A 15,643-nucleotide genomic window follows, 5' to 3' on the forward strand; every position below is an offset into this window, starting at 1 on the left:
TTCCATTTAATATACAATAGTTCCGTTAATACAGTGTATTTTAAGAAATAGAATTCACATTTCAATATTTATGATTACAGGAATCCGTGGGGATCTGAATGTTATTGTGAAAATTGACCTGTTCAGTGACTTCAACAAGTTTCGTCAGTCATCTTGTGGAATACAGTTCTTCTGTAGTATGTGAACTATATAACAGGACTTTTTTCTTGATTGATATTTTAATTTTACATTTTATTAATTGTTATATAGTTGAACTAGAACTCTGAGAGTAAAGTCACATTTTTTTTAACATGTTACCTTAAATGTTGGCTGATTGCTTTATATCTATGAAGTTTAACAAGCAGTTTTAAAACATAAACAAAAAAATATAATTCAAGTGATGACTAAATCATGATTTTAATAGTAGATTTGCAGAGGGGCATGATGTTAACTGCAGAGTACTGGTGGTCGTTTTTTTCAAGAATCTTAGGAGTGATTTCTTACCTGTGAGAGATTTCCAACAGTAGTACAGCAGTACTTGGCTGGTATTCATTAAACATAGCCATTCATTTCATAACACCAGTCAATTTTGTTAAATTTTCATGGTCAGATTGAAAGAAAAATAGAAGTGTTTTAAACATAAGTCTGTTTATTACATAAAACTAATGAAAATAAAGCATTTTATATATATATGACCATTGAGATACTTAACTTAGGAAAATGACCTTAGCTAGGAAGTTACTAAGAATGTTTTATGAGTACTTGCCCAGCACTGTATATTATGTCTCCATAAGTTCAAAACATCTCCTAGGATTTGTGATGGAACAGCCCCATGGTTCATACCTAGGAAACAAGCTCAATAATAGGTCCTTTTAATAAAGAAATGTCTTAACTCTGTTAAGCCCAAATTAAAAAGTACATTTCAAACTAAACATAGCCATCCTTTCTTATTTTTCTAAGCTCCGGAAGTGCCTGCAGGATACAGACTCCAGTATGTGCATGGGTTTGTGGAGGAACTAGTTGTAAACGATGATCCAGAATACCAGTGGATAGACAAGATACGCACACCTAGATCCTCCAACGAGGCTCGTCAAAGGCTCTTCTCCAAAATGTCAGGTGTGTTGTTTGTTTGATGGCTTCTAATTGTTTATAACCTGTGTTTGGAAAAGTTTTGTCAATTATTACCCATATATATATAACTTGACTAGTCATTCAAATTAAAATGTAAACTTTTAAAAAAGAATAACAACAGTCTTACCATCTTGTAGATTTAAAAAACCTGTATATAAAATTGTTCATGCACATGTTTACATGTAGACATGAACAGAAATGTGAATTGAAAGGTGACAACCAGAAATGCTTCTCAAAGTAGCTTTTTGTATTAGCAGTTTTGGCATCATATCATTAACATATTCGTATAAAAAAACCCATAAACTATGTTTATAGTGCAACAGATTAAAAACTTGTCACAAGGCCGGTGTTGCCGTTCCATTTTATACACATAGCACTCTGTTGTCATATACCCCCCTTACATAATATTTCCTGAAAGGACTACAATATCTTTCTGATTTTCATGTATAATTATGCAAGTAATAATGTACTGATTCCATTTACAGGTCAGCTGGCTAGGAAGATAGGTCTGAAGGTGTTGGAAATGGGAGGAGGAGCTGTGATAGGGTACACCTGGCAACATTCCATAGACACTAACAATTAATTTAGTGATGAGTTATTCTGATTAGCATAATTCTTTTGAGTGGAATGTGTATTATAAGATTGAATGATGTGAGGATCTTGTGATATAGTAGCAGTAGATCAAGGGGATTTCTATTGGGATCTTGTGATAAAGTAGCAGTCGATGAAGGAGGATATAAGGATCTCGTGATATAGTAGCAGTAGATCAAAGGAAATTCTGTGAGGATCATGTGATATAGTAGCAGTAGATCAAGGGGAATTATGTAGGGATTATGTGATATAGTAACAGTAGATCAAGGGGAATTATGTAGGGATTATGTGATATAGTAACAGTAGATCAAGGGGAATTATGTAGGGATTATGTGATATAGTAACAGTAGATCAAGGGGAATTATGTAGGGATTATGTGATATGGTAACAGTAGTTCAAGGGGTATTATGTAGGGATTATGTGATATAGTAGCAGTAGATCAAGGGGTATTATGTAGGGATCTTGTGATATAGTAGCAGTAGATCAAGGGGTATTATGTAGGGATTATGTGATATAGTAACAGTAGATCAAGGGGTATTATGTAGGCATTATGTGATATAGAAGCAGTAGATCAAGGGGTATTATGTAGGCATTATGTGATATAGTAGCAGTAGATCAAGGGGTATTATGTAGGGATCTTGTGATATAGTAGCAGTAGATCAAGGGGTATTATGTAGGCATTATGTGATATAGTAACAGTAGATCAAGGGGTATTATGTAGGCATTATGTGATATAGTAACAGTAGATCAAGGGGTATTATGTAGGCATTATGTGATATAGTAACAGTAGATCAAGGGGTATTATGTAGGCATTATGTGATATAGTAACAGTAGATCAAGGGGTATTATGTAGGCATTATGTGATATAGTAACAGTAGATCAAGGGGTATTATGTAGGGATTATGTGATATAGTAGCAGTAGATCAAGGGGTATTATGTAGGCATTATGTGATATAGTAGCAGTAGATCAAGGGGTATTATGTAGGCATTATGTGATATAGAAGCAGTAGATCAAGAGGTATTATGTAGGGATTATGTGATATAGTAGCAGTAGATCAAGGGGTATTATGTAGGGATTATGTGATATAGTAGCAGTAGATCAAGGGGTATTATGTAGGGATTATGTGATATAGTAACAGTAGATCAAGGGGTATTATGTAGGGATTATGTGATATAGTAACAGTAGATCAAGGGGTATTATGTAGGCATTATGTGATATAGTAGCAGTAGATCAAGGGGTATTATGTAGGCATTATGTGATATAGTAGCAGTAGATCAAGGAGTATTATGTAGGGATTATGTGATAAAGTAGCAGTAGATCAAGGGGAATTATGTAGGGATTATGTGATATAGTAACAGTAGATCAAGGGGTATTATGTAGGGATTATGTGATATAGTAGCAGTAGATCAAGGGGTATTATGTAGGGATTATGTGATATAGTAGCAGTAGATCAAGGGGAATTATGTAGGGATTATGTGATATAGTAGCAGTAGATCAAGGGGTATTATGTAGGGATTATGTGATATAGTAACAGTAGATCAAGGGGTATTATGTAGGGATTATGTGATATAGTAACAGTAGATCAAGGGGTATTATGTAGGGATTATGTGATAATAGTAGCAGTAGATCAAGGGGTATTATGTAGGGATTATGTGATATAGTAGCAGTAGATCAAGGGGTATTATGTAGGGATTATGTGATATAGTAACAGTAGATCAAGGGGTATTATGTAGGCATTATGTGATATAGAAGCAGTAGATCAAGGGGAATTATGTAGGCATTATGTGATATAGTAGCAGTAGATCAAGGGGTATTATGTAGGGATTATGTGATATAGTAACAGTAGATCAAGGGGTATTATGTAGGCATTATGTGATATAGAAGCAGTAGATCAAGGGGAATTAGTTAGGGATCTTGTGATATAGTAGCAGTAGATCAAGGGGAATTAGTTAGGGATCTTGTGATACAGTGGCAGTAGATCAAGGGGAATTAGTTAAGGATCTTGTGATATAGTAGCAGTAGATCAAGGGGAATTAGTTAGGGATCTTGTGATACAGTAGCAGTAGATCAAGGGGAATTAGTAAGGGATCTTGTGATACAGTGGCAGTAGATCAAGGGGAATTAGTTAGGGATCTTGTGATACAGTGGCAGTAGATCAAGAGGATTTAGTTAGGGATCTTGTGATACAGTAGCAGTAGATCAAGGGGAATTATGTAGGGATTATGTGATATAGTAACAGTAGTTCAAGGGGTATTATGTAGGCATTATGTGATATAGAAGCAGTAGATCAAGGGGTATTATGTAGGGATCTTATGATATAGTAGCAGTAGATCAAGGGGAATTTGTTAGGGATCGTGTGATATAGTAGCAGTAGATCAAGGGGAATTAGTTAGGGATCTTGTGATATAGTAGTCGAAGATCAAGGAGAATTCTGTAAGGATCATGTGATATAATAGCAGTATATTTGAATATCTGACCATATTTGATGATGTGAGGCTCATGTGATATAGTATAAGTAGACTGAGCATCTGTGACTTTGGATGATGATGTATTATAGTAGCAGTAGATTGAGTATCTATGTCTATAGATGGTGATGTTAGGCTGATGTGTTATAGTAGCATAAGATCTGAGTACCTATGACCATGTTTGATGATGTGAGGCTCATGTGATAAAGTAGCAGTATATCTGAGTATCTGTGGCCATGAATGATGATGTGAGGCTCATGTGATAAAGTAGCAGTATATCTGAGTATCTGTGGCCATGAATGATGATGTGAGGCTCATGTGATAAAGTAGCAGTATATCTGAGTATCTGTGGCCATGAATGATGATGTGAGGCTCATGTGATAAAGTAGCAGTATATCTGAGTATCTGTGGCCATGAATGATGATGTGAGGCTCATGTGATACAGTAGCAGTATATAACTGAGTACCTATGACCATGTTTGATGATGTGAGGCTCATGTGATAAAGTAGCAGTATATCTGAGTATCTGTGGCCATGAATGATGATGTGAGGCTCATGTGATACAGTAGATGTTGATTGAGTACCTGTGACCATGGATGGTGATATGAGGGTCATGTGATAAAGTAGCAGTAGGTCTGAGCATCTTTTGATGATCATGTTTTTAATAACAGTAGATTTATTTTATCATGAGTTATTATATGGATACAGGTTTTTCTATAACAAAACAGTCAAAAGTGCAATTATTGTCAACTCCTTTTTACTTTGTAAATGAGTATTGGTAATTTTAAAAACACTTTTCTATAATTAATTTTGCATACTGGTTTCAGTTTGTGGAATGGTTTAGTGTGCACAATGAATTGTCTTTTAATGTAAACCAAAATTCCAAGCACTCACCACAGTTGACAGTGATATTTTCAGGTTGTGTGATCAGCCTTGTATGTTCCAGGTACCAGCAGTGTTTTGACCTGGAGGGAGAGTCTGGTATCGTCATACGCGGGATTGGCACGGCAGTGACCTTGGTACGACTGCGGGATGCCCAGGCCTCACCTCTTGGCATGTCACCTCTCAAAGAGTATGTTGGCTTCTGTGTTAGCTGAGATTTCACCTGAGATATTTGGATACATTACATTGCTTACATGCTCACACATGTAGGTTCAGCTGTCCCAATGATGCTCTTTTGTTTTCATTCTTTGTTTTGATTTATTCAATGGAATGGATGGCCAATTTTTTAGACGATTGTAACACTGAATTTTTTGTTTGTTTGTGATACATGTTTTGTAATGTATTTCAAGTATATTTTTTTTAAACAGTATTATCTTAATACATGTAGATCTGCACTATTCTTCTGCATGAAGTTGTCACATGTTTCACTATGCAATTTTTTTTGTTATACACATGTAGTTGTTATTCATGTAAGGTGAGTTATAGGTGCCTCCCATTAAAAGGCTCCAGATTTTGTATGGTTGATAATTATGATGCTCTGGTATAAGTCAGTGCTCCAGCTCAGCCTGAATAGAAAGTTTTGGCACCCTGCTGCCATTTTCATGCACATTGCTGCATTTTTACTTCACCCTGCTGTGCTTTTGTTTGACAGTCATTTTTCAGAAAAAAAATAATATATATATATATATATATATACAAATATTTGACACTAAAGTAAAAATAACAGCTAAGATATTTATAACAAACTATTACCAGTATAATTGAAAGTTGTAATAAGATATACACAATAAGAATTCACCATAAATGGCCCTTGCAAATGTCCAATTAAGGCTCATTTAATGCACATCCAAAGTGCCCTTTGTGACTGAGCACCCTGCCCTTTTTAAATCATGGCTGGAGCACTGATAGGTATTGGCCCTTCACCCAGCAAGTTTAGGGTATAAGCCTCATTAGAGGTGCATTCTTATAGTATTTTAGAATGGACAGTAAAACTGCTTTTTATTCGGAAAGCAGACTCTAGAGTAATTCATAGTCGCATTAAGCTGTCTTGAGGTGAAATCAAATAAACTTGAATGAATGATTAAAAACCTGAGTTTTGCTTTACACATTGATAAATGTAAAAGATATTGTATTGGCATTATGTGTACTACTACACCATCATGTCAAAAAATATGTTTACGTTAAATAATTATTTCAGGTAAATTATTAAAATAGATAACCCATAGATGTGATTTGACTTATAGATAGAAGTGGTCTTGGTAGTATTGTTTTAGTTTTGATTTATGCATGATTGTTTATGAAGTTTTGATAGCACTGTTCAGTACTGGTAAGATAGTTATGAAATATATCGTCACTAGCGTACCCATACTAATTTGTTTTCCACAGATCAGCTATAATTTTTGTGCCACATTCTTTCTTTTTACTTGTACACATACTATAGTCTCATACAAATTACCTTTAGGCGAAAAAATACTCCATGTATGTACATGTAGCTATTACATAGCTTAATTAATTCCTCATGAACAATTAGCATTTGAAACTATTCTTGACCTTTTGCGCAGATAAAGTCTCGTTGTTTGCTATTAGAAATTTGGAACATTTCCTTTGTTTCATATCATAAATGACTCTCCAGTCCTAAAAAAAATTTGCATATTCATTATATAAGAAGTGTAAAAAAAAATTGATGTGATGTGATGATGAAAATGCGTGCGGGGCTGAGTAGTGAAGTTTTGTGAATTTAGCGCTGTTGATCCTGAAATTGGTATTTATTATATAAATAAAGAATATCACATTTGTGGTCATCCAAAACAAAATTTCTGTAACTAATACTCATATTTATAAGTTTTTGAGCACTTGTTTAATAAATTGCGTTTACAATAATCATTTACGCATTTTCCTCTATTTATGCAGCCTACATTAAGCGCTATTTGTATTAAAATTTTCTTTAGCTACAGAACAATGCAGAGTCTTTATTGCTGACTTGTTTCCTCATTCTTTAACATGTATGATACCAGTCTTTGAAATTAGACTTTTGGATGAACAAGCCTGAATTCTTAAGCTAATGCTTTGCATCATAGTTCAACCAGCCCTGCTATATAAAATCCACAATCTGAGCAAGCCAGGAAAGCATTTTACCAATACAGGGATGCGTGTTTGTGTATACAAATTTTGACTACTATTGTTCTAGAGCTGTATTTTTAGAAAATAGCTATTCTTTTGCGTGTTTGATAGACCCATCTAGACTATTTTGATAGCATCCATTTACCCGTACTGATTGGACAAAGACACTTATAATTCATATGATCGGTTTAAATGCACATGATCATAGATTGTGCTGTATGTATTTATCCACTACATGTAATCTGCATGCCTAAATATGGTGCAGGCTGTGTTCTTTTCTACAAAATTAATAATGATTTCACTTAATGTGACATTAAAATCATAACTTACGTAATTTTTTGTTGGTTGCAGTAAAAAAATACCAGGGAAAATGGTGATATTTTAATTAATATTTAAAATTGACTCACAACTGTTTTTATTCATTAACAAATTAACATAATATATCTGGTTTGTTTTGAGATTTGGACTAGTAAATGTATCTAAATATTGAAAAATGCATAATTATTCTGAACAATTCCTCAGGTGAATAAAAAATAAACAGGATAAAGATAATTCTTGTTCAATTAATTTAAACTATCGTGCCTGCATAATTACCCAGTCAGTGCACTAGCTATATTTATTCTCGATCTATCTGTTACTTTCTGTACATACAATATAGGTGAACTTACCATTGATCCCAAATCAATATAACATGATTTGCTACCGTATGTTAAATCATGAATCAACAGTCATGAATTAGGTTAGTGATTATGGCGAAGGTCTGGCATGCGTGCATGTGGGCAATCTTGTCCGGAGCATTATAATAAGCAAAGTCTTTAAGGTATTGACTTCAAACTACATATATACAGATATTGGTCACTGAGGTGAGGTGCAATGCACAGGAATCATAACTCTTGGTGCAGTATTTTTTTAATTATTGCCCTTTTCAATGTTATCCTAAGGCTGAGTTGATACTGTTCTTAATTCACCAGGGGATATGAAAGTCTATGACTACTCTTGTTGGCTTTTTTGAATTTGACCTTCAATATTATGTTCTTAATAATCATGTTACTTAAATCTTTGTTTCTGTTTTATTCGTTTATAGTAAATACAAGCTAATAAAACATCTAAAATAAAAGAAAAGTATTTCAAAAACTGATATTTTCCACAATGCCATCTTTTGGATTCTAATTCTTTATAAAACCGCTTGGCTATGCGGGTCAGTAAAATGCTTACCTACTAGTTGTTTTGTATTGATTTACAGTCGCTGTTTATTTTTTCAAAAAATAATGGACAAAAATGTACTGGAGATAAATTTAGCTAGTGCACAGACAATTTTATTATGCACCTGTGAAAAATTTATTTAATTGGACAAACTAATTCATTACGCACAGTACTGCTGTTGTGTTATTGAATTTTAAGGATGTTTTTAAAAAAAATAAAACTTTAGGAAATGATTTATTAATAGTGTTTAGCTCCTGGTTTTGCTGTTGTTGTTTTTTTATTATTAAACTGGATAAGTCATTGATATTCCCACAACATACACAAACAAACTTTCATCATACCTTGAAACAACATTCGATTTTGCATAAGGCATTATTGTTCATCCATCCAAATTGAATATCAGTGACTTTGACTTTGGTGCAATGAAATAGAGTGTGTTTGCATGGGGTTTACAGTTTGTGTTGTCTGCTCTTTTCCAGCTACCAGCGGTCAATGGTGCCCGCCCTGCACATCAGCACACCCATCGTGATGACCACTAATATCAACCCCATGCACGCTCGACGCTCCCTTCATCTGACTCATCCCCACTCCCTCACCCCTCCGCCCCACTCTGACCACAACCAACATTCAGACCATGCCACTCCTACCTGCCACCATTCTCATTACCACCATCCCCGTAGCCGTTCCCGTTCCACAAGTGGTAGTGACTCTGGCCCATGCTCACCTATCCGTCTGTCTTCCTCTCTTGGCCATGCCCCCTCCCCCCTTACAGCCCCACCTTACCATTCCCACTCCCAGCAGGGCTGTGCTCTGTCGCACTTCGCATTTGATTTCCCTTACAGTTCCCCCCTCCAAGAGGAGAATCATGTCCCTTCCCCCCCTCCCAGCAAAAAGGAACGGAGCACAACTTCCCCTATGAAAGTAGCAGGACCTACCAACAGAAGGTCCTCAGACTCTGATACGAGTACAACATCGAAAGGTATAAATAAATGTATTTTCTATGGATGTTTTCTGTTTTTAGGAGTATGGGTTTTCTGAAAAGTGGAAGCATACACAGTGATGTTTTTTTTGGTTGTTTTTTTAAGAATATTCATATAATTTGCTGCATATTTCCTTTTCTTTCATTTTGAGCAAATGGACAAGCGGAGATTTATTCCTTTCTGAAAGAATCTCTCTCTTGCTATATATACGAGACATATATCTTTCCGTACCAATCCTGCATTTTAAGTTTATTAGCTTTTTGAAGAAAATAAATTTAGATATTGTCATAGCCTTAGTCTCAGCAGCGACCTTGTTCAAAAACTCGAACACAAAAATCACACTAAGTATTCAAATGAAAATTGGTACAAATGTTGGCAGAGACAATATGTACATGTATGGCAAGACTCGAAAAGGAACGAGCATTGTAGCACTCCTGTAAGTAGTTTATCTGCTTAACAAAAATGACATGTTCGGTCATAGCCTTGGTTTCATTTCTATGTCTATAAATGATAAATTCTTCTCTTTGAGTTTGAACTGAGTAAGGTATGCAATAGCGTAAAAATAGAATTAAAACTTTGATGGCGCTCATGCTAAATTTATAACAGGTATCCTGATCTGTGCTGATGAAGTTTGCTGGATTATTGGTATATTTTGGCCAATTTTAATGATTTAATGGATAATGCTTTTGTGTGCTAATCTATGAGAGAGTCCCTTTCAAACAATTTTTACCAGCCACAATATGTATGTGTTGCAAGGCCCATAACTCTGGCTTTGATTATTGTTCAGTTATGCTCCATTACTAATGAAGAGAAACAGACATTTCTTTAAATCTGCTTCTGATACCTATGTTTATGCAGTGTATCCTACTTTCTGTATATTGACAGCTTTTATAGTCATGCCATGTTTGACCATGCCTAGACTAATGCCATGTTTAAAGGATTGCTAATTATAATTGAATACATTATTGAAGAACATTATACCTTTTTATGTTCCCGAAGAGAGAGCATATAGTCGCCACTTTGTCCGTCAGTCCCCACGGTACACCCTTGTCCGGAAAATAACCTAAAATCTACAGATGGGATGTCAAAGAAACTTGAGACAGGGGGCATTACTCACAAGTGCAGTGGGAGGGAACCATAATCTTAGCTTCAGTCATTGCTGAATTATCTCCCCTTTCCAATAAATCAGTATGCATTAATAAAGAAGCTGCTTGTCCAAACCATAACTCAAAAAGTAATAAAGGAATTTAGTTGAAACTTGGAATATAGATATGAATATAGAGAGGGATTTAATCCTACCTGCCATATTAACTGAAATACCTTCCTTAAGTCTTCATACTTTGTTTCTTTGAGCTATTGGTTTCAAACTTCATATACGGATATATCATATATGGGAGTAGTGCAGTGCATAGAAACCATTACTTTGTCATTGGTATTTTTTTTTTTAAAGATGTTGCCCTTTATTCATTTTTTCATGTCTGGAGCCTATCACCAAATGTCTTTGAGATCAAGACATGGTTGAACCAGTTTTTATTTATTTCAGATAATAATACATAAATCATGAGCACTGAAACTGATAAATAAGGGGGAAAAATTAGTAAATTCAAATATGAGCAATGCTAACAATGTTATAAATTCAACATGATTCTGAAATAACCCCTAAAAAGAAGGTTTTTTCTGGATCTCTTTTAAGGATTTCAAATCTCATCCACAGATGATAAGTCTGTTTTAGTACTTTTGATACCATAGCCCATTATTCATTGTTCTACTTTTTACATGATTTCCCCTGCTTTTGTATCAAACAAGTAATATTCTCCTGTGCTTATTTTGACAGGGGATATGGCAGTCTGGGACTGCTTCTTGTCCAATTTGCACTTCTAATTCAAATCGTTTGTGTCTACTCTTTTATTCTGCAAATGATATGAATGATTTCAAAATCAATCAACACAAATCCTCTTGGCATTGAACTGAAGTGCTCATGCTTCTGTCCACAAACATTATTTCCAACAGTACCGGGGGGTATCTTTGTTTTGTGATTTAAAACATGTGATTTATTCTTATTGTGATATTTCTGGCTGAACCTTTCATGTAAGAAAATTTCTAACCGCTTGTTAAATAAATTACACTCTTGCACTAAAATTAACAAATATTATCTATATCATGAATGTTAATGATTTGGGTGAGGGATCATTCAGCTAGATATATAGTGTAACAATTTGGCATGTAAAGTTAAGAGCACTACTGGGAATATTAGTATGTGAGCTTATAATATCAGTTGTAAATTGAAAGAAAATCATTGCCAAAATAAGCACTTCTGGGCTCTTGGAAAGTGAAAAGGCAAAGGGGGCAGTGGAATGGTACGGGCATTAACTCTGAAGCTTGTGTGTAACAGGGTTATCCTTCCTGAAAGTAGACCTCATGTACTGAGAATGATAAGTTTGATTGATTTGCAAAGCCATAGTCTCATTGTCATAGTTATTGTTGCTGTTGTGTTGGTGGTGCACAAAAACTTAAATGATGGCAAATACTCAAAAGCTTTAAAGATATTAAAATTGAACATGTTTTGCAAGTCCTGTCACTGTGGCTAAGTTTTTTGTTGATTTTTGCCTCTTGGATTAACTGTAAACAAGACCTATTATAGCTATAGCTCAACTTTACAAGTACAATAACATTAATTAATATCAAATCTTGACTACATTTTATAAACATATTAAACCATCAACCCATGATGAAACCGGGGAATTTTTTCTATGGACAGGTAACTCTGTTGGTGAAAGCAGTGGCAGTGGAAATGGCAGTGTGTCCAAAAACTGTCCTCGCATGTGCTCCCAACAAGTCAACATTGAACTCATGGTAGGTTTGCTAGTAGTTTACTAATGGTAAGTGTAATATAACAAACTGGAAATCTTTGTGATGTTTTTAAAAATAATCATGTTTATGAATCCCTGTGTGTTTCTGCTCAAGAAATTATTAACAATATCACTGTATTAGTCAATTATATCAAGTAATATTGAATTACCTTATAAATTCAATATATATTCCATTGGACATTTTCCAGTGTAATCTATTAAGCACATGTATATTTAAGTACTCTGTGGAAAAAAATACAAATAAGGAATCCTTAACATTACAAATAAATTAGGTTTTATTGAATTTGTTTTTAGAAATGCATTTGCTATTGTTTCTGACACCATCTGTTTCATTGTTTCAGGAGTTCCCCCTTTTCACGATGACAACTTTCCCACCTGGATTCATAACTCACCTGGGCGGTGTGGTGGCTGCCAGGTCTGTTAAACTCCTCGACAAAATACATAACCCAGGTATTTAACTACTTTCAATGAATTCTCTTTGACCTGGATTATGCCAAATGTTTATATCGAGTAAGCTCATAGCTTTGCAAATTTTGTTAATGGCATAAACTCCATTGCTGATGTCATAAATCCCATATGCTTTTGTCATAAATCAGAATGTTCTAATGTCATAAAGTATTGTTTAAAGATTACACAGGGAAGGATTGGTTATTGATTTGGTAGTGGGCTGGACAAAGACTGTGTTCAACATTGTTATGAATTTTACAATGGAACCTGAGACATGAGATACCCGGCCATGTCATTGATCCATCAATTAAGTCTATTGTTAATAATTAAAGATAATCTTAGACATAAGAAGCTTAGTGGAACAAGAGCTATGGCTCCATGTAAATGCCATGGGCTGTGTTGAGTCCATATGTACATGTTAACATGTATTTACAAAAGGATCAGAGGTACAAGCTGCCTTGAAGAACATGATTTATAGAGCTACATTCCCACACCCATGCCCTGGAGCCAGGAATGCGTACAGAATTTGGGTTCTATACTAGCGCCATTGGCTGTCACGTAACAGCTCCATAATGAACATATAGTCATGTTAATCTTATATGGCTTAACAGAGAAGCCAGGAATGCGTACAGAATTTGGGTTCTATACTAGCGCCATTGGCTGTCATGTAACAGCTCTATATAGTCATGTTAATCTTATATAGCATTAACAGAGGAGCCAGGAATGCATACAGAATTTGGGTTCTATTCCAGCACCATTGGCTGTCACGTAATTGTTCCGTTCCATAAGGTCATATTAATCTAACATGTCTTTACAGAGGAGCCGGAGACAAGAGATGCCTGGTGGAACGAGATCCGTACAGAGCTCCGTTCTCACACTCGAGCTATGGGCTGTCATGCTGTCATTGGATACAGTGAACAGACTTCTATTTGGTCAGTCTAATGTAAAACCATTTTATCTTTGAAGAAGTAAATAGGTTTGTAAATATTACCATTTTGCACTTGTGGTCTGCTGATGGCATTTATATGTTAACGACAGTACATTACACAAACGTTATCCATTTATGTTTGATCCCGGGTAAGACGTTATTATGGATAAAGCTTCATGTAATGTCTGTATTTTACAGTGATGAGATCATTTTGTTGTCCGCAACTGGCACTGCAGCAAAGGTGAATTTGAACTTGGATCAGAACCAGTCTGCTCGGCAAGCTCCAAGTCTGCCCACTGGGGCTGGGGACAAGAATACATTTCTGATAGATAGAGACCAGAACAAGAAACTCTTCGTAGACGTTAACCTGGCAAATCAAGTCTCTCAGAAGCTCGGACATGGAGGAAGGTATGTAGAAACTGTTCATGGTTTTATTTCAAATTAATTTTTTTTTAGCTGGCCTGTTGATGAAAGATGTCAAGGTATTGTCTTAGGGAGGTGAAAGCACTGGCACTTAGCTTATATCTCAAAGGCTATTTAAATCCTTGACAATGCACATTTTGTAAGCCAGTCACATAACTCTGTATACAATGATTAAATTGTGCCCCTTGGTAAATTTATTGAAACGGATGACCTCTTAAAGGTACTCTTGTTCAAGAATACTATGTTCACTGTTGTCTAGCCTACAATATATGTATATTTCATGTCTGTACATCTACTGCATTGATGCATTAGAAGTGTTCCATTATTATACCATTTCAATTTCCATGTATATTCTCCAGTACTGATGATGTAAGCCCTCGTGTAAACTGTGGACTGTGTCATATTCCGTACAAACCAGCATCTTCACCTTTCCCAATCAACCTTACACAGTGTAGCTCTTGCAAGTAAGTCCATCATGGTTTTAATAAAGCATTTTTTACTTACTCCATGCATGTTTATGTATTAGAGATGCAAATAAATATTCAAATCTTCAATCGATCCCATCTTCAGGTACTATAAACAGGCTCCATGATTATTCAATAACTGGCTATTAGACAAGTGACATCAAAGAAGTTTCATTGATTTTCAGTACATTTTCAATTACCATGATAATTAAGGATCTAAGGGATCAACCTTCACACCAAATTGTTGTCTTGCCTGCCAATAAAGCTGTGCAATAGGGCTCAAACCGTCGCAATGATTAAACATGTCATAAACATGCTGAAGGTAAGTTCCTCTTCATTCCTTGTGAATATCTGCTCCCGAAACATTCTAAGATTAACTTAAAAAATTGTATTTCTTATTAGATGACAATTATAAGTCTGTTGAGCATCAAACAATCTCTGGCAGATGATCTTGCTGCAAACATTGAAGTGTTTGACAGTTTAATAAGGGTCTGTTTACTTGATTTATTTGGAATTCCAAGTGTCTATTTTTAGAACCCCACGAGTGTCACATAATCACTTCTACGTTCTGACAATGCTGAAAATATGTGACACTCTGCAATGAATTCTTGTATTTTGACAGCACTAAAATGATTTGACGTACAACAATAAGAAAATCATCGTTTAAAGTGAATAGTGATAGTTTACCTCAACTTCTAATGAATTCATTTTGGTAATTGAATACAATCACACCAAAAAAAACACACCAAATATTTGAATATCAGTTTTGCCATTCATTTGCATCCCTAATATATATGCATTTATAAGGTGCCATATTTTACTTGTCATTTACCTTTCTTTTTATCATGTAGTGACTGTAAATGAATTGTCTAATATGCAACTGACCTATTGCATTATGCGTATACATTTTATATATACATTTGGAACACCCATATTAAAGTAGGAAAACATCAAATTTCAAAAGGTAGATTATAAGTATCTTCCATGGCCGAGAGTGTAAGATAGGTTCATTCCGACCCGAGCGTAGGGTGTTTGGCGGAAACGAGGTTTACCGAGTTTCCGCAAAACACCCTTCGCGAGGGTCGGGATGAACCTATCT

The 15,643-nt window shown here is 35.1% G+C and overlaps 1 protein-coding gene across 3 annotated transcripts in view; it reads left to right on the top strand.

Annotated features, from left to right (window-relative positions):
- Nucleotides 1-15,643, top strand: part of LOC128231396 (C2 domain-containing protein 5-like) — a 33,895-nt gene that overhangs the window by 1,529 nt on the left and 16,723 nt on the right. The window contains exons 4-14 of one of the 3 annotated variants that reach the window (XM_052944174.1): nucleotides 81-176; nucleotides 940-1,095; nucleotides 1,596-1,656; nucleotides 5,113-5,238; nucleotides 8,912-9,411; nucleotides 10,019-10,057; nucleotides 12,171-12,265; nucleotides 12,624-12,732; nucleotides 13,547-13,661; nucleotides 13,856-14,065; nucleotides 14,440-14,544. In XM_052944174.1, coding sequence (XP_052800134.1) covers nucleotides 81-176; nucleotides 940-1,095; nucleotides 1,596-1,656; nucleotides 5,113-5,238; nucleotides 8,912-9,411; nucleotides 10,019-10,057; nucleotides 12,171-12,265; nucleotides 12,624-12,732; nucleotides 13,547-13,661; nucleotides 13,856-14,065; nucleotides 14,440-14,544 — 1,612 coding nt within the window. The remainder of the gene's footprint in view (nucleotides 1-80; nucleotides 177-939; nucleotides 1,096-1,595; nucleotides 1,657-5,112; nucleotides 5,239-8,911; nucleotides 9,412-10,018; nucleotides 10,058-12,170; nucleotides 12,266-12,623; nucleotides 12,733-13,546; nucleotides 13,662-13,855; nucleotides 14,066-14,439; nucleotides 14,545-15,643) is intronic. The other 2 variants (XM_052944176.1, XM_052944175.1) reach the window with 2 other exon arrangements.

This window comes from Mya arenaria, chromosome 4, assembly GCF_026914265.1.
Source record: "Mya arenaria isolate MELC-2E11 chromosome 4, ASM2691426v1".
Lineage (NCBI taxonomy): Eukaryota > Metazoa > Mollusca > Bivalvia > Myida > Myidae > Mya > Mya arenaria.